Source organism: Cotesia typhae, unplaced genomic scaffold (assembly GCF_013202065.1).
Source record: "Cotesia typhae breed Kobodo isofemale line unplaced genomic scaffold, CoteBio_Ctyphae contig_11, whole genome shotgun sequence".
Taxonomy (NCBI): domain Eukaryota; kingdom Metazoa; phylum Arthropoda; class Insecta; order Hymenoptera; family Braconidae; genus Cotesia; species Cotesia typhae.
This window is the reverse complement of record NW_027423711.1, coordinates 482,996-500,876: the sequence shown is the minus strand read 5'-3', so window position 1 is coordinate 500,876 and position 17,881 is coordinate 482,996. Positions and strand designations below refer to the sequence as shown.

The window sequence follows — 17,881 nt, the reverse complement described above, 5'->3', positions numbered from 1 at the left end:
TTACTGTCATTCTTCCATTTATTGTGTCATTAAAATTGTGAAGTAGCTAGAGAAATGAAAATTTTTAAATAAATAAATTAGAATACTAACTAAGATAATGATAGAAAAAATGATAATAAGAATATTAATGTTTATTTGTTTGTTTATTCACAGATTCAACAGAAATAAATGAGTTGTTATCAAAAACGATAGCAGATGCTCATTCGAGAACGTGTTTAGTCTCGACAGATCAAATTCAAGAGTTATTTCACAAGCCTCATGATCTTTCCAAGCTGATCTACTACAAAAATATGGCACATGAACAATTGTGGCTCGAGTGTGCACAAAAATTGACTACAGTTATCCAGCAAATTATCGAATTTGCCAAAATGATCCCCGGATTCATGAAACTTTCACAGGATGATCAAATTGTCCTTCTCAAAGCTGGTAAGTTATTATATTTATCGAATTCAAATTACTGATTATAAAATAATAGATAAATATTTTTTAGATATGTAATATAACATTTGCAGATAAAATACTAAGCTTCAATATCAATTTTTTATGAAAGTTTTTATATTAAAATTTGGGAAAATTTTTTGTACATTTGTTAATGAAAAAAAAAAGAGTTTTTTAAATATTTTTTACACTAAAAACTTGTTTGGGATTTAAATTAAAAAAATACACGATCAGACGATTTTTGTCCAAAAATTTCGGTCAGAAAAAAAATTATTCAAGTTGACCCACTTCTAAATATTGTAACTGTAAAATTTTTAGACCTTTTTTTTATTTTATTGTTTATTTTTAGATATAGATATTTTATCAATTTGTTTATTTTTTTTTTTATTAATTTATCTTTTGTATACAAATCAGATATTTTATCAATCTAAGCTTGTAAACTTTTTTGTTTCTTAGACAAATTAAAAAAATTCTAATACATGTAACTGCATCTTGAACTGGAAAACTTGATTTCATTTTGCTTCTTTGTGAAATATTTAGACTTTAAATATTTAAATCTCAAAATTAAAAAAAATTTTGTGTTAAATATTTAACACTTTTATGTGTAAATTTAACATCTATTGCGTTAAATTAACACAAAAAAGTATTAAATATTCAACATAAAAATTTTTAACACAAAATTTTTTGACGCGTTGACGCAAAATTTTTTACTGTGTAAAATTCGTTAAATTTATGAGTTCCATGAGATTCAAAAGATTATTTTTAAAATAATGAAATAGAATAATTTCATAAAATTGTTGATAATAACTAAATTAATAATATTTTTAGGTTCATTTGAATTGGCTGTGCTACGTATGAGCAGGTACCTAGATCTTACACAAAACTGTGTATTGTACGGTGATACAATGCTACCGCAGGATGCCTTTTACACAACTGATACAGCTGAGATGAAACTTGTATCCTGCGTATTTGAACTTGCGAGAAGTGTTGCTGAGCTTAAACTTACTGAAACTGAACTTGCACTTTACAGTGCAGTAGTTCTTCTCAGTCCTGGTGAGTATAATTATCATTATTTTTTAATAATTGTTAAATAGAATGTTTTTAGTAAGTCAATGGTATATTGATAAAACTAAAAAATTATTGAGTTAAATAAATGAATGATAAAAAAATGTTGTTTTCGTTAACAGATCGACCAGGTTTGAAAGGTCAAGCAGAAATCACAAAGCTATCACAAGCAGTGATCGCAGCCTTAAGGTCTCAACTAAATCGAAATCATGTAGCGCCCATCAAAGGTGATGTAACGGTATGCGACGCGATGCTTGCAAAGATACCCCAACTAAGAGAAATCTCGCTTCTTCACATGGATGCTCTCGCTAAGTTCAAACGGTCACAGCCACATCTAGAATTTCCGGCCCTCCACAAAGAATTATTCAGTGTCGATAGCTGAACGGCTGACGCAGAACAGAGCGATCCGGCGTTAACAGATGATATGGAAAGCGAATGATATGGGATCTTGCTCTGTTTAAGTAAGTATTTTTTCTCTAAATTATTCCTGTTAAGCAAAGTATTAATAGTTTCATTTATAGCATATTGCTTGTTGAAACTAAAAGAATAAAACATTTCTAAATTCGCCTACACGGAAATATTATATGCAAAAATTTTATGTAACATACACTTCTTTGGACAAACATACATTTACATATATTATTATATATCTGACACATATACCTTACTATATGCACATTTTAGCATAAATGCGTCAACATCTAATATGACGGCCATACATATAAATTTATGAAACATTTTATTTTATTTTGCACAGATATATGCAGGCATACGTTATATTTATTTTGCACACAAATATATCTATGCGAGTGACTTTAAAATTAAAAAAAAAAAAAAAGCTACTTAGTTTTAATTTTTCACATTACTATTTTTTAATGTTGAATATTGATATTTAATTTTACAAAATTTTTTCAATCGACAAAATATAATTTAAGGGACAACACCACTGTGACAATCGAAAAAAAGAGCTGATTTTCGGGAATTTTTTTGACAGGGAAAATAAAGGAATTTGGGGATCGGATTTTTTGTATTTTATTAAGGATACATTAAAGATTATTACCCTAAATTTTTATTGAAAAATATTTAATTATTACAAAGTTATTAACAATCTCGTAGAGCACTAGAAAAAATTTCCCCCTCCATTGTCGGTTCGATAACTCAAAAACAGATCATCTGAATATAAAAGTCCAAATTGCTTTTTAATCAGTAAGAATGCAGTTATCGTCGCACGTACGGAATTTTGAAAATTTTCATTAAAAAAAAAAATGGCGACTGATTGAAAATTTTTTCACTATTCTTACTGTTTTTTTTTTGTTTGTTTTAACCCGGCTAAAAAAATCTTTAAAATAAAAATTTTTTCTAGTGCTCTACAACATTGTTTATAACTTTGTAATAATTAAATATTTTTTAATAAAAATTGAGAGTAATAATCTTTAAAGGACCCTTAATAAAATAAAAAAAATCCGATCCCCAAATTCCTTTATTTTCCCTGTTAAAAAAATTAAAGAAAATCACCTCTTTTTTTCGATCGTCACAGTGTTGTTTCCCCTTAAGCCAATATGATATTAAAGTTAGCTGTCACTTGACAATTTTGTAATTTTTTTTTAACAAATAAATTTGCTCCGTAAAGTAATTTTTAAAAAATTGCATTTGTGATTTTTAAAAATTTCTAAATGTCAATTTTTTTTATAAATTTTTTTTTCTATAATTTACTTGTTACAAAAATTCTTAAAATTATCTACTATCTGCTAAGTTAATTTTCATTAAGCCAATAATCATTATACATGTGATTAATTTTAATGTTTTTTTGTTTCAGATTATTTCCTTCGTATTGAACATATTGGGCCTTACGTAAACATAACATTGTTATATATAAAATATACATTGAAAGCAACATAAAGTATATATGGAAAATATAGAAGTATATTATAAAATTTAAGAGATATATAAATATAAATAAATAAATAAAAATATATGATATATATATGTATATATATTTATCGATATAAATATATGTACATGTATATATGTATACATAAATAGAAATACACATGTATATGTATAAAATGGATAAATACTGTACATATACATGTATATTGATTAGATGAACTATCAGTTGTTGTTATGGTACATACACAAAGTATATTATTGACTAATAATGGTTAAATAACTTACGAGGACTGTCCTGAGACAAATATTTAAAAATAATAAATAAATGCTCGGTAGAGCGAAAGGGAGTTCAATTGTTGAATATTTTACATTATTTAATAACATTTAATTAATCGTTATAAAATATGTAATTAATTGAGTGTATTCACGTTATTATTACTATTACTATTATTATAATTATAACTATCATTATTATAATTAATTAATATTATTATCTTGTTAAGATCTCTCGTAAAAAAAAATCCCTTTAAAGGATTGATTGTATTGGTGCGTACGTAAAACGTATAACGTTTAAACTTTTTTTATATTGTCTCAGGAGCGTTCTTAAATGACACCAGGACACGTAGATAAACTTAATTGACGTAAATTTAACGGATTAACATTTTGGTTAACGCACTTTATCGACGTCTTTTTTTTTATATACGTAAATATTACTTCCCTATATTATGCCTTTACACATTTGTTTTATACATCGATTTTTAATTGTAATATCTTTTATCGTCTGAAATAAAACAATTGAAATTGTTAATAAAAAAAAAAATATTATCACTATTATAAGTATAACTAAATTATATAAATTAATTTTCGTTGTAAAAATTTTAACAAAAAATTATTAATTATTATTTTTAATTTATTTATTTTATTATTTTGTTATCATTGATTGTAAATTAGTTAATTAGGAAATATTTGAGTACGTAATTAGTAAATACGAGCGGAATTGTTTAATTTGTTTGTTTTTATTGTTCTTTTAGTTAAAGTAATAAATATTTAGAAAATTTTATAAAAATAAGGTGAATAGTTGTTTAAATGTTTATAATTGTAGGGCATTGAAGACTGGAAGTAATATTTACCCGTACGTACAAATAAAAAAATGCTAAAAATAAAAAAAAATTAAACTAAGTAAAATAAATAATTAATTAAAGATAATAAAAATGGTGAAGGATAAAGATATGTAGATAGTGATTTATGTGAGAGCTGCTGCAAATTAAAAAAAAATATATTATGAAATTATATAAATATAAATAAATAATGGCGACTAATGATGTACCGTGGTGCGCCAACTGATACGTTAATAATTGATTATAATTATTAAAATGCGGAAAAATTATAAATTTTATTATTATTATTATTATTATTATTATTTTAATTATTTTAATTATTATAATTATTATATTCATTAACGAATAAAGAATATTTAGAAATCATTTAATTGTAGAAAAATAAAATAAAATACACAAGCTCCCACTCGCAGAAACACGAAAATAAAAATAATAAAACACATGAATCTACGTAAGTGCCGTAAATTTAAATAAATAATTAATTATAATGATAATTATAATAAAAATAATAACAATAATTATTAGTGATGATGATAAACAATTTAATTAATTATTAATTTCGGATTATGTAGAAAAATCTAACAAATCTTAGGCTAATAAAAATAGTTATATACACCTGAAGAAATAATAAAATACACACGTTGCAACTAGGAGTTATTATCGCAATTTGGAGTTAAATTTTATAATTATATATTATTAATAAAAGTTGACGAATAATATAATGTTATATTTAATTAATTATATATACATAAATAAGTAGGGCGACTGTGGTCATTGACTGAGATCATTGTTTAAAAAAATACACATACATTTGAAACGTATTCTTATAATATTTAAATTAATATACATAATAATAATACTAATACTTATAATAATAATATTGTTATGTTATAATATGTACTTAAAATTGTCTGTTTTTTATAATCATTTATTACAGTTTGAATTTTTTGATTTCTTCAGCGTTAATTATTGATTTTCAAATTAAAAAAAAAATTTTTTTTTAAAATCTTATAGAAATATATTAACTTAAATTATTTATTGTTTTGTTTTGTTAATAATTATTAATTTAATTTGAATTTTTTAAATAAAAAATAATTAATTGAGAAATCTTTAAACCAAGAAATAAAAATATACATTAATCAATTAACATTAAATATAATTAATATAAAAATGGTAAATTTTTTTGTAAGTTATTTAACTATTTTTGTTTTTATTTTATTTTATTTTTCTTTCTATTAAACTATTTGTATTTTAATACTAAATAAAATAATTGATTTAATAAAAAAAATTAATAATTAATTAAACCACAGGTATTATAATATCGAACTAAGTGACTCTGGTAAACGTCCACGTCGCCCTGGCAGGATCGAAGTTGATTTAGAATTAAGATTTATTATGATATTGATACAGGAATAAAAAGTTTAAAACGAAATAGTTATTTCAATTTTCATTACAGTAATCTCCCATGCAATTCGTCAAAAATAATAAAAAAAAAATATTTATTAGTCTCATGTGTCAATAATTATTTATTAATTTATTGTTATAATTTTATTCATTATCAACGAATTGTATAAATTAAAGAGATATTATGTATTTAATCTGTTAGCATGTCTGTTTGTTGTTTTTTATTTTCATTTATTGTAAAAAACATGAATGAAAAAAAAAAAAAATGAATGGGACAAAAATACCGAATTAATGTTACACATTATTTTTAGTTAATTTTTATTCATATAAACATTTAGAGACAAATAAAACACCAGAATTATGTGTTCTCTTTACACCACCAGACAACTGTGATGACTAAACAAATAACGGTTGGTATTTGCATAAGAACACAAGACAAACAGACGAATTACGTGTACCTGTTGCAAATGTGGTAAAAAGTTTAAAAAAATTAAATTTACTAAGATCAGAGTACTAAATGAAAATAATAAATATACATAAGTTATTAATTGTTATATTTAAATAAATAACGATATTGATCGGAGATTATTGATAATGAATTATGATTAATTTGTAATTAAATTAATAACACTGTAAGCTTTAGTCCCTGCATTATTATAATTATATATTATAACACGAAAACTTATTAACAGTGAAAATAATAAGAATAGGATGTTGGGGATTAAATATATAGTTATACATTAATTTTTAATTTATAAACTGTTCAGTTTACATCCAACATATATATTTAAATGATTATGATAATAGAGAGTGTGAAAATGAATGTATATTTATAAGAAAAAGATTAAAATGTGTGATGAACTATCAAAATTACTTCAATTGAATGAATGAATGAATGATTTAAAGAAACTAACAATTTAAAATTGTAGAAAATGATTGTATTGGTACACGTGATTTTATTAATAAGAATTAGATTCTGTCTCCGTGGTAATTATTGTTATTATATTAATAAATATAGTGTAATTAAAAAAATATAATAAAAAATTTATTTAACTTGGAACATTAATTAATTAATTGCTTTACAATTAATAATAAAAATTAAAATAAATAAAGTATGTTCATAAAATTAACAGACATTCGAATAGTTAATGTTAATAATTAATTAATGATTAAATTAAAAAATAAATGTAAATACTATCGGAGACAGATTCTGAAATGACTAATGATGTTAAAGCGAGAGCAAGGCCTTTTGTACTAAATTCTAAAGTCCTCTAATATTTTTCGAATTGTGCGCAAGAAAAAAATTAAATTTGTGAGAGATTTAAAAAGGAGCAAGACAACGGCGACAATGTTGATTATTATCTAATTATTATTATTATTGTATATTGTTATTAATTAATTCTATTTTATTCAAGTATTTATTAGAATTATTATTAATATTCATCTTTTAAGAATAAAAATAATAGAATTGCCGATTGTCTAGCTGCTTTATAAATCCCGTGATGACTTTTTAGAAATATTAAAAAAATAAATATAAATAAAAAGTTCTTACCCTTTTAGAAAACTTTTTCATTACTGTCGTATTTAATGAGACGTATAAATTTTACATTAAAATACGTCTAGCTTTTATGGTATATTTTTCCAGTATAGTTTGGAATAATCGTCACACGCTTTGTTCGTTATTTTACGTGATATATATTAACAAAATTAACTATTTATAAATAAATAAATGAACTGTGCAAAAATAATAATAATAATAATAATAATATTAATAATAAAGAAAGAGAAAAATAAATATTAAATATCATTGAATAATATTGTCAAAATAATTGGTTTATATGAACGAAGCGTCGGTACGATTTTTTAATTTTTTACGGCCTTTGTAGCCAACTCTCGGACTGATTACATAAATTTTAGAGTAAAAAGACATCAAATGATATTAAATATTATCATTTTTAATAAATAAATAACTAACTATTAATAATTATAATAATAAACCAACTAAACAACAACAATAATATTAGTTTAAAAGCGAAGAAAATTATAAATATTAAAATAAAATAATTTGTTGCTAATCTTTTTAGATATAATCTGAAAAATCTGTTTATTAACTCGTGTTTTAATTAAAAAAAAAAATAAATATTTTTACGTTGTTTGTTAATATAAATATATACATATCTTCATTTCTACATCATGTATATGTATATATTTATATAATATTAAGGAATATAATTATAACTATAAAATATAAATGCATATAAAATTATACAGATTATATTTGTCTGTCGCCTCGTCATTTAGATATAAATAATATAGATTTTTCAGTGATTAAATTATTTTTTTCTGCTCGTGCGTTAGATCTTTTATTAATAAATTAGTATAATTATTTAAATTAATAATTATTATTATAAATAAATAAACAATAAAAGCTACGTAAAAATAAATAAAAAATATATACAAAATAATACGATTGAGTACTTTGGCTGCTAAATATTATTAATTAATTAATCCATACTCATTACAGTAAATTCATTAACTTAGCACGGATAGATAAATAAATAAATAAATAAATAAATGAAAAAAACCATATTTCATATACACCATGATGGACTCTTGTTCGATCTTGTATCGCATCTCTTTGGGCACACGCGTCTTTTCCCAAGCTCGTGAGAACCAGCAATAAATTTTAAATAAATAAAATCTAGTGTTAATTAATCTTTAACAATTTTCGTAACTTTTTTTTCTGCAAAGAGAACTTTTCATTCAGTTGAAGTGCTCCATGTATTACAGATCATATATCGTTATTCAATATATCTATTTATCATTTCATGAAAGTGACGTTTTAATTAGCTTAGTAATTAAGTAGTACCTTTAAAAATAATTATTTAATAAAAAAATTTTCAACTTAATAATTGTTGAGAATTTTATTTGTTTTTTACTGTAACAATAAATAATTCTTTTTTTATTTATTGTCAATTTATCTTTTCTTCATTATATTGTGGAAGCAAGAACTGATATACATATATATATATGGTACTTCGTGAGACTGCTGTGGGAGCCTTAAACGAAAAATAATAACAATAAATCCTTTACTTAAATTTTAGTGATGTTATATTAAATTTAAATAATAAATAATACTGTACTTTCGTTGTTAAATATATTATTTTTAATTTATATATAGTAAATCATTTGATGATTTAAAGCTAATAATAGATATTGTGATTATTTTTAACTAAAATTCATCTAAAAGGTAGTTTAAGGGATTATTCTGGTTCCGGCGCTCGAAAAGAAGCGAATATTCATTATTTTTTTACTCAGAAATTATTACAGATGTTGATATAAACTTTATTCAGCTCAACACATACGCTCTTGAATAATACAAAAAATACCTAATTTGAATTTTTTTATGAATAAAAAGCGGGTGAATGGAGTTCCTCCAAAAGTTGGTATATCGCTGACGTAAATGATAATGGCTCATCTTAAACACAAAAACTGAAATTATATACCTTCAATATATGAGTAGATATGGCAGGAACTACGGAGATTAATATTTATTAACACACGGAAAAAAGTAAACTGTAATAAATAATACTCGATTTATGATAAGTAATGATAAACTGCTAAAAATTACCATTTCAAACAGTAAAATCGTGATTTTAATAATCACTATGTAATATTTATCATTTGAATGCTACAATTGATTCTTTACATGGAAAAAAAAACTATTTCAAACAGTAATATTCGATATGTGAATGTCGAAAATGTTAACAATAATTATAGTTTCATTTTTAGCTTTGCGTTTAAAATTTACCATTTTACGTTGTAAATACAAACAATAAAAGTTACAAACCAGAATGATTCCTTAAATAATTGGACTATATTGTTTTCAAATAATAAAATTCTTAAAAATCTATGTTTAATCCGAGAATGGAAAAAAAAATCAATAATAATTTTATATCATTCACTTTGGTAATATTAGCTTTGTATAAGCCGGATTTGTAATGTCATTTTTTCAGCCTAAATTTCAGTAATGAATATTCAAAAACAAGTCGATCACTTTTATTCTTAAAACTGTATAAAACTCATTAAATATCTGTAAATTTTGATTCTTTAATGGTTAATATTATTATATACTCTGAGTTTTATAGTTTTCGGATAGATTTCTAATGAATAAAAAAAAAAAATACCAACTAACATGATTTAATTAATTAATTTATTTTTTTTTTTAATAATCTATCTAGTTTTTTTTTCTTATTTAAATGAATAACTTTAAATAGATTGAATTTAAGGATACAGTGAATTAAATTTGAACTGTCATTGTTTTCACTAATTGTTTTTCTTACGAAATGATTTAATATTGATTTTATTTTGAGATTGAATTTTTAAAGGTAAGTGATTTATTTGTTCAGTTTATTAATTATGTAGAATAAATCTATACAGTTATTAACTATTGATAATGAATATTTTATGAACTTATTTATTATTCAATTTTATTTACAATTTTTATACCTACACTGATAAAAAAATGAACTCGACTCAAGGGCTAAAATCTTGAACCAAGAATATCATTTTTAAGAACATGATTTTCATGAGTCAAGAGAATAAATTCTTGAAAGAAGAAAATTTTCTTAGACCAAGAATAATTACTTAACTCAAGAATTTATTCTCTTGACTCGAGAAAATCATTTTCTTCAAAATGGTATTCTTGGTTCAAAATTTTGGCTCTTGAGTCAAGTTCATTTTTTTATCAGTGTACACTACGGAGGGTAGAGATGTAAATACTATTAGTAAAGGTGTAAATATTTTATTTCTCTTTTCTTTTGAAAATTAACTAATTCTTCATTTTGGAAATTAATTAATGAACAATACAAACAACTGAGACGTACGAATATTTCAAATAAGCGCATAAACTAGTCATAAATAATAATAGATTTGACGCACGCGCTAAAATAACTTGGATTCTTCCGTGAGCGGCAAATTTATAAGGTATAACGAGAGAACTAATTAAATACCAGTAATCAAAACCTCGGATTAAATTACAACTTTGCACACTTATAAAGGGCCTATGATAATGCAATAATTTAATGTTTGTCCTGGCCAGGACCTTTATGATTAGAGATTTTTTATTATATCCGAAAACGATAGAGTCTTGCATCAAGTACATGTGTTAATTAACCGAAAAAAGAGTTCAAGGAACCGCTATACATCCAAAAAAGGCAATAAGCGCACAAATACCCACTATTGTCACAGAGACGTAGTTGCAAACTTAATAAATTATAGTTTAAAAAAATAAACAACCCCGCTTTAAATTAATGGTAAATCAAACTAAAAAGTAAAAATTAAATAATAGTTTAAAAAACTAACAGATACACTTTAATAGAAAACCCAACAAAAAAGTAGAAATTAATTTTCAATAAGTTTAAAATAAAAATATGATACTGAAATCAGCAGACATATGATCATTTTTAGTTTAACTTAAAAAGTAACTTAGTACCATAAAAATATTTCATAAAAATTGCATTAATAGTTTTCTTAAATTTTTACATATCAAATGTTTATTCAAATTTTTGTTTGCAATAAATTGTTTGCTGAAAAAAATTCTAAAAATTGTCAGATATTTGTTAATTTCAGTAGCATAATTAAAATAGAGTGATTAATAAAAAAATCATTTTATCGTAAAAAAGCGTAGGATACTTTTAAAGATATTCTCATGATGACTTTTTTTTACTGATATCTGTCAATTAAGTATTTACCACTAAATATAACAATTGACATCATACATTCCACGCTTTTTTTATGATAAAGGAATTGCTTTTTTTTTCAATCACTGTATTTTATATTAAACATTGAAAATTAATTCATACTTTACTTATAATCATGTCCATATTTAAACCATCTGAATGTAAATCTCACTTGCATCTTATTCCTCACATCTTTAGTTAAACATCTTTAGATATATATTTTTAATTATACATCGTCAGTCAATGTTTTATTTATTATAATTACAATCAATTATAATATGATATTATATTTGTTGGAATATTTGTAAATACTCCAGTATTTTTCTTTATATATCTTATTATTTTTGATTTATTACTTCTCTTTTGTATAAGCTACCAGTACAGCGCACTTAGTTTTGTTATACTAGAAACTTAAATAGCGCGCGCCTTAATTTCAACCAATAAGAAATCAGGTCCTATTTTTTGCGAATTTCGACTATTGACTAACTTCACACTCTCATGTATTTTTATTGGAAGGACTATGTAATCTGTATCAAGTTATTTAGAGACCCTGTTATTGGCCTTTTGGCTGTTGGGTTGTATTAAAGGAAATAAATAAATAGTTTGTTTCTTTTTTAAACCATTACTTATTAATATTATTTTTGTTGCTTCAAAGTTTTAAAGAAATAATTATTTGAAAATTAAAATAATAAATTCTACAAGAAGATGTCGCAACAACCTTTGGTCTGCAGAGGAAAATGCGCACAATAAATTTACAATAATAATAATATACAAATCCGTTAATTACCAGAACAATACCAAGAAAACCAAAAGCAATTTATTTTATTTATCTTATTGTAATTGATAAATTTAATTGGGTTGTAGTCTCAAAAATATAATTATTTATACGTGTAAAACTCATGTAAGTCATTATTATTAGGTGAGAATAAAAACTGTTAGATGTCACTATTGACATTTTTCATTGGCATCCAAAAAAATCATATGGTTTTTCGGGTTACTAGCTCATGTTCACTAAAAATTGGTCTGATAAAACGTGCTAAATTTTTTTAATTAAATTTTATTCATAATAAAGTAAAAACCCAAACTCAAAATGCCGCCAAAAAAGGCGCCGGCTCCAAGTAAAAAAACAGAGTTGAAGAAAAAAGAAAAAGTTATTGAGGTATGTTCATAATATACACATCTTACCATACACGTACGCTACTTTATTTACTGTAACATTGAATTAAATAGGAAAAAATAATAAATACATAATTATAATGCACTCATTTTCACATATGTTGAATGATCAAATTTATATAAAAAACTTATGATGTCAAAGTTAGCAGCCATTTGATAATTTTTTTAATTTTATTTAACAAATAAATCTTTTCTAAAAAACTATTTTTAAAAAATTGCATTTGTAATTTTTTACAATTTCTTAATGTAAATTTTTTTTCTGATTTATTTTTGCCATAATTTATTTGTTAAAAAATTCTAAAAATTAATAAATATCTGCTAAATTAATTCTCATGAAAAACTTATTATTCTAGGACAAGACATTTGGATTGAAAAACAAAAAAGGTGCTAAACAACAAAAATTTATTCAGCAAGTAGAAAAGCAGGTGAAACCTGGATCTAAGAAAGATGATCCAAAAAAACTTGACAAAGAAAAGAAATTAAAAGAACAACAAGAGCTGGCTCTTCTATTTAAACCTGTGCAAACTCAAAAAGTTGACAAAGGTTTTTATTGGTTTATTTCTTTAAGTATTTACTCAGTTAGTTGAATTGTATTATTAACTGTTTTAAATTTGAAATTATTAACTATTTAAGGTACTGATCCTAAGTCCGTAGTATGTGCATTTTTCAAACAAGGCCAATGTACTAAGGGCGATAAATGTAAATTTTCTCATGATTTAACTGTTGAACGTAAAGCTGAAAAAAGATCACTGTACTGTGATATGAGAGATGATGATAAGGAAACAGATACAATGGATAAATGGGATGAAGATAAATTAAAGGAAGTTGTCGAAAAAAACACGGAAGTGGAGGTGTTAGACCTACTACTGATATTGTAAGTTATTCTGAAAATCTATTTTTCAATACTTAAAAATTGACGGAATTATTAGAATTATTAAATGTTTGTTCAAATTTTATTAATAGTTTGTTCAAATTTTATAAATACTAGGGTAAAAGATCCCATTAGTGGCGGGGACCCCATTACTGACACTTTCTTTGATTTTTGTACTTATTTAATTAATTAAGTTATTAATTTCTTTTATGAACATATTATTTCTAATCTTTAAGACCTTCAGATCAAAAAAATTTTTAATTTTTATTCCAAGTAGAACATTTTTTCATTGAAAGAAAAGTGCCACTAATGGGGTCTTTTACCTTATATTATTTATCAACTGATATGGATTCACTTTTAAATTACAAAAATTTTCAGTTTTCAACCTATTTTTTTTTTTATTGAAAATCGATATTTTTTATTGTAATTTTTTTATTTATGAAAAATAAGAAAATTGCTCTTTTTCACTCATCACATAGATCTTTGAGCAAGAAGTTAAAGTGTACGACTTTTTTTTATCACTATTATAAATATTTTATTATTTATTATTTGTTATTGTTTTTGAAAATTATTTCTATAAATTATAAGCTTTAAAAATTGTACTACTGTATTATATCAAATATGTATTTATATATGATGGTCTTGAGGGAGCCATGGCTCCAAGATCAAATAAAGCTATTTATCTATCTATCTATCTATCTATCTATCTATCTATGGTAAGGTGCACAACTAGTGTGACAATCCAAAAAATAGGCGATTTTTCGGAATTAAAAAAATACTGTATTAGTTGTTTTGAAATTTTAAGGGTATATTTAAACATATTTTGAGAATGCACAGTAATCTTTTTGAAGAAAAAAATTAAATATTTTTCGAGTTACACGCGATCTCCGACAGCGCTAAAAAAAAAGGTCCTCACTGCCGGAGTAATTCTGGCCTTCTCCGTAGATGAAACGTAAAAAAATAGTTCTCGTTAAACTAGAAGATATTGTCCGTACGATGACCCTCTATCGAAAAAAAAATATCAAAAATTGACAAAATGACGGCGTTTTTAAAAAAAAGTTGAATTTTATCCAAAATTTTTCGTCAAAATTTCATCATTAGATAAAATTAAGACGCGCGTGTAGTATGCTGTTGAAATTTCTAGAAAGATTGAAAACTAAATTTTTTTAATGTTGTTAATATTATCGTCCATAATTATCAGTAATAATTTGTATATCAGGAATGTGGACAAGATAGGACCATAATAACAAATTACATTATTATTTCTGCGACATTTTGGTAATTTATTAGACCTTCCTCAGGCATCTAAAAATTACACATAATAATAACCAAAAATAACATAACAATTGCTACAATTACAATATTTACCATGATACGAATTCTAACAATCACTATCTTACATTGCACAGTTGCCTTAGTCATATAAATCATCACATAATTAACAAAATTGGTAGATTTATTAATTATTATTATTATTAATATTCCAGAATTTTTTATTCTTATTAGTAACTTGAATATTAATTGTTTTATGATACTTATAGATTTGCAAACATTTCTTGGAAGCTGTGGAGAAATCCAAGTATGGATGGTTCTGGGAATGTCCTTCAAAAGCGAAATGTATTTACAGACATGCACTACCACCAGGTTTCGTTCTTAAAAAAGACAAAAAAAAAGAAGACAAGAAGGATGAAATTTCTCTTGAAGATTTGATTGAAAGAGAACGTGCTAATCTAGGACCTAATCAAGTAATTAATTAAATTACTAAAATTGAATCAAGTAAAAAAATTTTCAAATCAGTGATTAAAATTCTTGGGACAGTTATTAATGTGAAATAGTAGATACACGTTGATTCAATTTTAAAGAGTATTAATTAATTTTAAACTGAACTTATTGTTTGATTATTACTTTGTTAATAGACGAGAATAACGCTAGAGACTTTCTTAGCTTGGAAGAAGCGTAAATTGAGAGAAAAGAAAGAAAAAGCTGAAAAAGATGAAGAGAAAAAACGTAGCGATTTCAAAGCTGGTCGACAAGTTGGTATATCAGGTCGTGAGATGTTTTCCTTTAATCCAGAGCTTGCTGCAGGAGATGGTAATTTTTTTTTTATGTGTTTTTTAATGTTTAATTAAATGTTTATTATTAATTAAAAAATTTAATAGGTATTGATGATGGTGACGAAGCTATCGACAGCTATGCATTGCATGAAGAAGATGCCGAAAACATTGAGTACCGTGAGCTCGATATGGATCAATTAGCACTGGAAGCGAGTGAATTAGATACTGCTGGAATTACAATTGCTCAAGCTGATAGATTGAAGAGTACCGTTACTGAATCTAAAAGCGATCAAGTTAATGGTGAATCTTCCGGTAAATTAATATTAGTTCTTAAACTTATCGCGTTACTAATGCCAAAAGGGCGTATAAATAGTATATTATACCCCTTGGGAAGGAAAATAAGAAGAGCCTCAGATCACATGTAATTGTTGGCCGAGGCGAAGCCGAAAGCCAAAAGGGCGTATCATTTTTTTATTTATAATTAATTATTAGCCTTAACAAAAAAGTTATAACATCGGTAAAAATAATGACTTTTTAACTCATTTCATTTAAAAAAATATAGATTTGAATTTTAAAAAATCTACAATAACAGTAACATTCTATTACAAAATTTTCATTTCTATTGACTCAATAATCATGTCTCCACTGATAAAGTGTAATAAAATATGTTAAATTGTACAAATTAGAAAATCATATCAGATTAAAGTATTTTTTCAAAGTTTAGATTTACAAGTAATATATATTTATAATTTTTTACTTTCAAAAGCAAAAGATAATGATAATCATAATGATAATGGAGACGGTATTAGAGTAGTGCCTAGCTAAATTGATATTTTAGTTTCTCTCTTAATCAAATACATATCGATACTGCCATTCTAATATGTCGTATCTCACATTTAGAAAATTTTACAGCAGGCAGTAAAAACGATTCATTTTTAACATTGATTGAATGGGATTCGACTGACGAAAATATTTATTTAAAAATAGTAATTAAACTATTTGACCTTTAAAATTTTAATACGACTTGCATAATATCGTTATGATTCTATTTTTCAAAAAAAAGTCCATTTTTTTACCAGTGTTTTAACTTTTCTTTTTTTTTTTTTTTTTTTAAGGCTAATAATAATTATTAAAAAAAAATGCTACGCCCTTTTGGTTTTAGAATTTTTTTGTCTTAGAGCCAAAGGGCGGATACAAAAAAATTTTTATTCACTTTTCTTACAGATCTAAATATTATAAACACTTTTAGCTTAGTTGGAGTGAAAAAAATTTTTTATACGCCCTTTTGGCATTAGTAACGCGTTATTTGTATCTAAATTATAAAACATAACATTTTTATTATTTATTACAGTGACTGTAGTTGGAGAAGGTGCTGGTGCATTGGCAATCAATGAAAACCTCTTTACAGAAGACGATTTAGAAGGTTTAGAAGATGAACTCGGGGACCTGGACATGGAGGAGTAATCCAGGTCCTACAATAACTTCTCACAACTTTCAATTTAATTTCAATTTGTATCAAGTATATCATGTAAAATACATAAAATTAATTACTGCCAGAGTTTTTTTTTTTTTTTTTTTTTTTTTTTTTTTTTAGCTGATTACTTTTCATAATTATTTTAATTTTTATCCTATCAATTGTACTTTCAATTACCGCAATATTTTATTGATGATTATTTTGATTGTTGAGCAATAAAATAAAAATATTTAAAAAAACTTTTAATTGTCGAATAAATGAGTAATTATTCAAACAAAAAGTATTTTTAGATTTAATTTAAATATAATTTGGTGAATGTAGAAAAGTTTTTACACTGTTCACGATAAACTTAGTGTATGTAACGTAATTTTAAATTTTATCAAAGAAAGTTACAAAACAGACATCAAGTGGTATGAATAAATGATAGATATATAGTGTGATAGGCATAATTAACTATTTTAGCTATAGGTATATACAAACGCAAATGTAGATGTTTATTCAGAGAAATTGGTGTATAACCTCGACAATGAAATTATGAAATAAATAAAAAAATAACTTTATGGAAAGATAAATTAAAATGTTTAATAATAAATATTAAAAATCGATTTTTAAACGTGAGTATTTTATTTTTATAAATTAAATAATTTATT

General features: G+C 24.1%; 2 protein-coding genes across 8 annotated transcripts in view; both read left to right on the top strand.

Annotated features, from left to right (window-relative positions):
* Window positions 1-5,405, top strand: part of Hr3 (nuclear hormone receptor 3 ROR-beta) — a 104,279-nt gene extending 98,874 nt beyond the window's left edge. For all 7 annotated transcript variants that reach the window (XM_074238997.1, XM_074239005.1, XM_074238958.1 and 4 more), the window contains 4 exons: window positions 154-426; window positions 1,267-1,491; window positions 1,626-1,964; window positions 3,320-5,405. In XM_074238997.1, coding sequence (XP_074095098.1) covers window positions 154-426; window positions 1,267-1,491; window positions 1,626-1,885 — 758 coding nt within the window. In that variant the 3' untranslated portion in view covers window positions 1,886-1,964; window positions 3,320-5,405. The remainder of the gene's footprint in view (window positions 1-153; window positions 427-1,266; window positions 1,492-1,625; window positions 1,965-3,319) is intronic.
* Window positions 5,406-12,631: 7,226 nt separating this feature from the next.
* On the top strand, window positions 12,632-17,313 carry LOC141535912 (zinc finger CCCH domain-containing protein 15 homolog). Its single transcript, XM_074256107.1, is given in 8 exon segments — window positions 12,632-12,815; window positions 13,186-13,375; window positions 13,466-13,681; window positions 13,684-13,706; window positions 15,245-15,448; window positions 15,620-15,794; window positions 15,863-16,069; window positions 17,109-17,313. Coding segments are annotated over 8 exon segments (1,197 nt in total). The 5' UTR covers window positions 12,632-12,746; the 3' UTR covers window positions 17,222-17,313.
* Window positions 17,314-17,881: the final 568 nt, after the last annotated feature.